Source organism: Eurypyga helias, unplaced genomic scaffold, assembly GCF_000690775.1.
Source record: "Eurypyga helias isolate BGI_N326 unplaced genomic scaffold, ASM69077v1 Scaffold9262, whole genome shotgun sequence".
Taxonomy (NCBI): Eukaryota; Metazoa; Chordata; class Aves; order Eurypygiformes; family Eurypygidae; genus Eurypyga; species Eurypyga helias.
The window spans coordinates 1-8,239 of record NW_010237801.1 but is presented as its reverse complement, the minus strand read 5'-3'; the positions used below and the strand labels follow the sequence as shown (position 1 = coordinate 8,239).

Sequence of the window (8,239 nt, the reverse complement as noted above, 5' to 3'; positions counted from 1 at the left end):
CGGGACGGGCAGGAGCGGATCCTGAGGACGCGGGTCTCTGTCTCTTCCTCTTTTCCCAGCTGCAGCAGGAGAAGGCAGAGTGGGAAAACCTGAACAAGCTGTTGGTGCGACATGGGTTGAAACCGGTGAGCCTTGCTGCCCCCCAAAGCTGCAGAGATACACCAGGTAAGGAAATGCTCGGTTTACAAGTTTTTGTACTTGGAAACAGCCTGCCTGAGTGCGTAAGGCATCTCTGAAGCCATCGCTTCCCAACGGTGGCAGAGGTGTGATCTTACTCAGCTACTGAAAAGCTTTTCGTTATGACTTTGCTTTATTTGTGTATCTCCAGATACGGCTGTCCTAGACAGTCAGGCTTCTCTAGGAATACGGCTGGCCTTAAAAACGCTGGTGGAAGACACTGACCGAAAGCAGAAGATCATGCAGGGGCTTATGGAGGCTAACCGGCATCTTCGGTAAGACGCAGCAGAAGGAACTTGCATGCCCATGCAGAGCAAAAGTATTATCAGTATCCGTCCCTGCCAGGTGGAGCTCTGGTCACACCCGAGGCCTAGGGCCTTTTGCTTGAGGTTTTTGTCCAGTGTGCAGCAGTCTTGGCCTGGTTCCTTCTGCGCTCTTCTGTTATTTCATCTGCTGCTGCTTCCCATACCAACCTGTTTCCCATGCCTGCTGCCACAGGCTATTGAGTGTCATCAGATAACATCAGCCTTGTGCTTCCTTCGCTGTCTTTAGTGAAATGTGTTCAATTTAAACCAAGGATTTTTCTTATTTTTCTCAGAGATGAGATACGACAGGAGCGAGGTCGGGCATCTCAACAAGAACAACGGGCTAATGATTTAGAAAATGTGGTGAAAAACATCAAGTCCAAGATTTGCCAGCTGGAAGATGAGATGATAGCTAAAGTGGCCCAGCAGCAGAACCAAGTCAGAGAGCTTCAAAAAGATCAACAGGTTTCACGGGTAATTCAGACAGTGCTGTCTGGGGATTCAAACTTTTGACTTTTTTAAAAAGCTTTAAAAATACTTATGTTGATCAAAATGAACATGAGTCTCGGGTTATAGAGTTAGTGCGCTTTGTATAGCTAAGATTTTTCAATCTATGCAGAATTTTCTAGCGATAAATTAGAAATAATATCTATCTCCTTTTCCCACTGCCTCTTCAGTAAGGCCAAAACCAAGCAGTAAACCTCCCCGGGACGAAGTCCTGACTTGGGCACGCGCAGTACAGCCTCCAGCTGATGGGTTAGAATAACTGCCTTATCTGTCCCCAGGCAAAATACCAACAGCAGCAGGAAAGGCTGCAGAAGCAGGAAGAGACGATTGCCCGTTTGCAGAAGGAGCTGTGCAAAGCTGGGATGGAGGAGCAACAGCCTGCTGCCGCTCAGAACAAAACGTTCTGCCGCTTTTGCAGAAGAGCTGCCAAGCCTCTCCTGGATCAGCAGTAAGCAGTTTTCTCACGTTGGTGAATGGCCTGTAACGGAGAAACGGATCTCAAAGTCGCTCCCTGCTCTCAGTGTTGACATGAGAAAAAGGAAAAGCTGGGGACCTTAGGAGTGCAAGCTGAAATATGAGGTCTGGTAAAGCAACGTCAGTGCGGTAGTTGTTTCTTGCATCGTAAATGTGAGCTGGATCTATAGCAGAAAGAAAAAACCCAACAGCCCCTGTACACGCTAGGTGTCAGCAAAGAGAAGGGAATGGTTCGCTCGGGACCTGCAGCATCTGCTAGGGCGATCTCATTCTGGGGTTGGAACGTTTGAAAAGGTAAATAACAAAAACCCACGAAGGCCAGCACCTCACCCCCCAGAACCCTGCCCAGTGTGCGGTCCTGTCTGAAGCGCAGCTGGTCCTTGCGCCTGCCGGTGCGGGCTTGCGCTAAGGCACCTCAGTGACGGTCCCGAGGAGGCACTGCCCTGTGCTTTCCCACCTGGCTCTCCAGAACAGACCATCCCAGGGCACTCAAGAGGAAGGGCAGTTTCTCAGCTGTTCAGTTTCTTGTAGCTCTGGGGGGTTTTTTTGTGACCGCTTGCTTCGAAAGCACTTTGGGGACGGCCGTTCTCGGGTTATGCGGGACCTGTGCTTCGCCGCAGCGCTCGCTCAGCCCTGGCACTTGGGACTGTGCCGTGCTGGTAGGCTTGCTGGGCAAACAGAGCCACAGGGTGAGGAGGCTGTCGGGAGGGTTTAGCTTTTGTCTCCTCTTGAATAATTTTGTTACACCAGTAGAGAGTTCATGTCTCCACTTCTCTGTCACGGCAAACTGCAACCGTGTTTGGTATGAGGGAGCACCCGCTGCCTGAAGCAGTCACCGCTGAAGGGTGGTTCTGTAAGCTGCCCTGGTCCTGGGGCTTGGTCACAGAAACTTTCAGTCATGATTGGATTTGAGAATATCTGAAATTCAAAATACCATTTTTCCTTTCTTCAAGTTCCTTTGTCTGATTGACTATTATGAATCTCAAATTAGTCAAATGAAAAAGGAGCTAAGGTGGGTGTCATTGAATGCTTTACGGTTCTACTGCTCAAAATTTTTCTTACTCCTTACTGTTCTTAAGCCTTATAATGGTAAATATTCTGTGTGCCAGACATCACTAGCGTGTGAGAAACAGCAAAGGATTGTAATGGTCATGGAAGTTTGGATTCAACCAAGGAATAAGTATCAGTCAGGAGGCCAGGACAGCTAGGAAGTCAGGGATATTTAGACACTTGAGCTGTAATTCTTTCTTCTTTTTGTTTTGTCCTCTTTTCCTTTCCTTTTTTGCCGTGGTTCACAGGCAGAATTGCTGCATTAGCCGTGCCCAGTGGACTGATCTCCCTAAACAAAAGGAATGGCAGCGTTCCAGCTCTATCGTGGTGCCTGCGTGGTACAAAGCACAAGCAGATACTGGAAATGTTGCTATAATTTGAGATTATTATCTTGAAAACCGAAATGGGATTTGCTTGTACTGCAATTTCTCTCAAAATATAAGTGTACCGAATGAGCACGGGAAATAGCTTTCCAGAAATAATAGAGCAGAGCAGTGGATCTTGGGGCAGAATTCATTCTATTTCCTTTGCAGTTCATGAAAACATTATTATCATACGTAACTGCTAACTAAGCCAACATAGATATTTGAACTAATCGCATCACAGTAAGCTGAAACAACTTCTTTTTCCCAATAGGCAGTATAAAAACGATGAAGACCAGGCACAGAGAGAAGTCAAAAGCAAGGAAGAATTCTTAAATCTAGATGCTACTCCTAGTTACAGAGCACTTCTCACGGTATGGAACTGCTAAGAGTAAGTCAGTGCAGATCTCTAAATGGTAACCCTTCGAGAGCCACATAGAAACATGTATGTGTGATTTTTATCCCCTTGTTCTTACCAGGTCTTCCTAATCCGTAACCTCGGGGCAGGGTTTGCTGTCTTTGTGCAAAGATTCCGTAGGACATTTTGAGTCTTTGCTGGGGACTGAACAGACCTCCTTAATCACAGGTCCTCCCCCTGTGGTTTAGTGCAGCAGGCTCTTGGTCTTAGTCGACTCGTTCCTCTTCCACGCCGTCTTGCTGCGTAGGCAAGCGGGAACCCTTCTTAACACACGCGTCCTTCAAAGTCTTCAAGCTTGCCGATTGCGGAATGAGCGAGATAAATAACAGTCTGTGTTGCAGTCTTTCCAGAAACAGCTCATTGAAACAAGAGCCAGGAATGAACAGCTTTTGCTTGAAAATATGAATCTCAAGAAAGATTTGGAAATAAGGTGAGAAAGGATTGTGAGGGCGCTCTGGTAGACTCCACTTTACCCAGAGGCTGAAAGTAGTGTGCGAAATCCGCTTTTACAGGCGATGCACAGCAGCAAGATGCGGCAGCGACAGTCAGCGTTCCCTCCCTACGCTGTTAACAACCCCTGCTGATGGCTGTTTTGCTGTTACCAATGATGCAGAGTTTCATTTCCAGAATGGCGCTGCGGCGCTGGCAAAGCTTCGCTTGGGTTTTTGCTTGGCTGAGCTTTATAGATACTTTCAAACGCAGGACACACACAGTGTGGTGCTTTTTCTTTCTAACAGACCAACTGTGCAGGAATTAAAGCTTTACAAGCACCAAGTGAAGAAACTAGAGAGAACTTTAAAGAAAACTACCCAGTAAGTATGTTTCTTCAGTACCGTTCAGGATACCTCTGAACTTGTAAGGCGAAGCTGCGCCGTCAGTGATGTCGGTCATAGCTTCTAAAGCATGTGCCTTGGCACTGGGAGGCTGGTGATGGGCAGCTGTGTCTCCAAAGACGCCCTGTGAACCCCTGAGATGATGGCGTGGTCCCCAAAAGGGGCACAGCGGTGTGTCTTTTTCACTGGGTTTTGTCTTTCTGGCTTTGAGCCGAGTGCTGTCGCAGGCAGCATGGACAGGACCAAAGCTGTAAAGCAAGCTACTGGTTACCTTGTGGATCATGAATGAGAAAGTATGCGTTGGCAGACTCTTGCAGCTGCTAAGTTACGTCCACGTTGCTCCTGAAGTTACGTGGAAGTTACCGCTGAAGTTACGTCCATGTTATTCTTAGAAGCTGCCTTAGTTTTCTTCTGAAACGTTGCTCAGAAAATACACTGAAGGTATTAGAGATCAGTGTTGAGAAAATGGTTCTATTTGTAATTTCACTTAATCATTCGTGCATGTGAATACTGAATGCTGAACATTTTAAACCCAAGAAAGGACATCACTTAAACTTTGAAAACATTCGGTTCTCCCTTTTACATCCTGTATATTTAAAGGATCTTTTCTCCCATTTAGGTGGTATTTTTAGAGAAAGCCATCTCAGATTTGACAAGAAGGGTAGCGAGCCGTATCTAGTAAGCCTGGGAGGATGTTCAGGCAGGAGCAGATAAAGACTGTGAGCGTGGAATTTGACCCTTTTGAGTAAAATTCTGGATTTTAAGTCTTCAGCCAAAGCAGAACCTCTGGTAACAGAACAATAGTACATCTGGTGGTGTTCCTTCTAAGTTAGCATGCAGTCTGGAATAACCTCAGCCTGGAGGCTTGAGATAAATCAGTGGTGTTTACAGCAGGTGTTATATTCTTCAGCTCGTTAGTTTGATGGCATTCTACGGCAGGCTTCATAGAAGGGAGATGTCAGTCTGTAGGTGGGAATGTACCGGCTACGCACCTGGTTCTTTGATCAGGTTGGGAGTAGCACCTGCCGCTAAGGCTGCTTGTGTAACCCACTGCGTGTGTCTCCGGCGTGCAGATCTTCGGGGAGCGGTGCCGGAGGAAGCGCAGACGAAAAGAAGGAACCTGGGAGTGTGGTGGGAGTGGATCAGCTGCAGGCAGTTTGCCAGCAATACTTACAGGTTTGCAGATTTTCTCTGTGCTGCCTGTTGCTAGCACGGACACAGAGAAATGCGACGCGAGTTTTGTTGCGCTATGTAAACTGAAGCGTGCCATTTCCCGTCTAAGGGTTCACGTGAAGTCCTCTGGATGCATCACGTGCTGGGTTTGGCAGTTAATGCAGGCTGCTTCTTCACTAATTTACACCTTAGTGTAATTAATTCTTCAAATTAATTTCGTGTAAACTGCCTGTAAATACAGCAAGGAAGCAGAGACTAGGTTGGCAAACATCAAATCAGCGGTTTAGCTGACGTCTTTTCAGGACAGGGGATTTGTTCAGGGTCTGGGGTGAAACACATGCTGATGTTACAGTTTTAAACATGCCCAAGGAGATGGTGGCTGTTAGGTGTTTTTTTTAATTTTACAGAAAAAAGCAAATATAACAAAGCTTAGCAAAATGTAAACTGTGGGAGTAACAATGCCTCAAGTGGATAAATGTTAAATATCCCTCAAAGGGGAGTATTATTTGCATTACTTTCACATATCTTCCTGCTAGTATATTTGTAGATCTTTGAATCTGTTACATACTGAATGCAGCTGTAAAATTCATGGAGAGTAACGTACTGAAGTTATTAATGATTTAATGTCCAGACAATCGTGACTGTGGGATGTTACTGTAAAGCATCCTAGGTATTTGAGCAGTAACATTTGCTTGCTTGTCGTTGAAGGTTTTGTCCCGTATTGATTCTATTTTGCGAAGCCCGAGAGCCCCCCTGTTAATACACAGGCGCAGTAAAGGGCCGGTGCAGCATCACGTTAAGGAGAATGGAGAGGAATGTGGCTTTGAGCACCTCCCGCTCGCCATAGAGATGTGGGCAGATCAGCTGATGGCCCTGAAGGTACTGCCTTGTTGTACTTGGCTTTGTCTTCTTCCCTCGCTCCGCTGACCACTCCTCGGGCCTTCCTGACGCGTCGGGATTTTTCTGTGTGCGGCTTTTGTTACGGCCCGGTTCGGTGACGAATTTTAAAAGTCATTTTGCTGTCCATTTCTAGACCACCTCAAAACACAGTGGGGTGAAAAGCGCGCCGTGTGCCTACAGAGAGGGTTCTCTGTGTGCATCATCTGAATGGTTTTGTTCTCTGCTGGGTCCCGAAGAAGGCACTTGAGCTCTAGAGTCTGTACATCATAGAATCATAGAATCACAGAATGGTTTGGGTTGGAAGGGACCTTAAAGACCATCTAGTTCCAACCCCCCTGCCATGGGCAGGGACACCTTCCACTAGACCAGGTTGCTCACAGCCTCATCCAGCCTGGCCTTGAACACTTCCAGGGATGGGGCATCCACAGCTTCTCTGGGCAACCTGTTCCAGTGCCTCACCACCCTCTCTGGGAAGAATTTCTTCCTGATATCTAATCTAAACCTCCCTGTTTTCAATTTGTCCCCGTTACCCCTTGTCCTGTCACTACAGGCTCTTGTAAACAGTCACTAGGGTGTGAAGTACATTCTCCTTGTTCCTTCTGTCATGCCAGAACAGTAACTTTTTGACCTAAATGCAAGTAATTTTGTCTAAAACCAAACTCTGCGAGGCCAACGCTTCTTATTTCCCTGAAACTACCAATGAAGTACTTGGATTTTTAGACTGTCAGTGTTCTTTTCAAATCAAAGAGTGTAAGCAAGATACTGTGCTTTAAATTCCATGAAAACTAAAACCTTGCTGTCTCCAGTACCGGAATGTTGTTGCATATGAGAAACACAAAATCTGCCTGTTTCTGAAGCAAAACCAACTGTAAGCAGTTACAAAAGTGGTGTCCCCTCCCTTCTTTTAAAAGGATTTGCATAGGTCCTTGAGAAAACTCTTCCTGGAATTGGTGCCCTGGCACACCGCGGATCCGCAGGGCGACAGAGAATCCGTACGAGTTGAAGACCTCCAGTTCCTAGTAGATGCAGTGTTGGAAGAAATAGAAAATAAGGAAAAGGTAATTCTTCCCAAAGGTTTAGGATCACAGGTCACTGTGGAATTCCTAAACGCATTCTTCACCCGGCGATTCGACTGGGGCATTTGAAAGCCTTGCAGGGGTTTGGGAAAGGCATTCAGTAGTCAAAGACTGGTTTAACATAAGGGATAAACTCACCTTGGGGTAGAGGCTTTGATGAAAGTCATTTGACCGGCGATGAATTTGCATCACCCTCTGGTCTCGGGCGTCATCCTCTTCCTGTCGGCCTGTGAACGGACTGACTGGGCAGCAGAGAAGAAAGCTTTCCAAAGGGTATTTTCGGTTTGCTGGGTATCTGTGCCTGAAAGCTCTCCTTTCAAATACGTCTTCAGACTTCAGAATATTTGAAGTGCCGTGATTTAATAAGGGAAGTTACACCCGTTTTTCTTCATAGCCCAGACGTAATGTTTCATGGTTTAAAAGCATCCTTGCTTTGTTAAGCCATAACGCTGACGAGTTATTATTTTTCCTTGCTACAGAGCAGCCAGGCACCGTCCTTACCAACCCTGTTGGGAATAGTCTCTCACTTCCAGAAGCTGTTTGACGTCAGCTCTCTGAATGGCGTTTATCCGCGAATGAACGAGGTGTACATGAAGCTTGGGGTGATGACCAACGCTATGAGAAATATCCAGGAGCTCCTGGAACTAGGTAAAGACTTCCCACCTGGCATTTTTTCAGGCCATTTCCAAAGGAAGAAGACAACAAGTGAAGGGCTTTTCCTAGACAATGTGTTCAGCTGAGGGGTGAGCTAGGTGTCGTCTTGACTGGGAAGATAAAGAGGTTGCTGTCAGCCAGGAGTTCAGACGGCAAACCCCGGTTATTGGTAAGCCTTCAGCAGTTGCTGAGGAGTGCTGGGGAGGCAGGAGAAGGGAATAACAGGTGAAATGGAATTTCTTAATTTTTTTCCCACCAAGGTTTGTTTCCTGTGAGCTGACCTCATCATTCCTGCACCTGGGTCAGGGCA

General features: G+C 46.6%; 1 protein-coding gene across 1 annotated transcript; it reads left to right on the top strand.

The window, feature by feature from the left end:
- Window positions 1-59: 59 nt before the first annotated feature.
- CEP70 (centrosomal protein 70kDa) lies at window positions 60-7,923 on the top strand (the record flags this gene model as incomplete). The annotated part of the gene is given in 12 exon segments (XM_010147594.1): window positions 60-165; window positions 329-452; window positions 776-956; window positions 1,268-1,444; window positions 2,417-2,475; window positions 3,150-3,249; window positions 3,635-3,723; window positions 4,031-4,105; window positions 5,200-5,302; window positions 6,008-6,178; window positions 7,111-7,257; window positions 7,755-7,923. Coding segments are annotated over 12 exon segments (1,501 nt in total), but the record flags the coding sequence as incomplete, so codon positions are not given.
- Window positions 7,924-8,239: the final 316 nt, after the last annotated feature.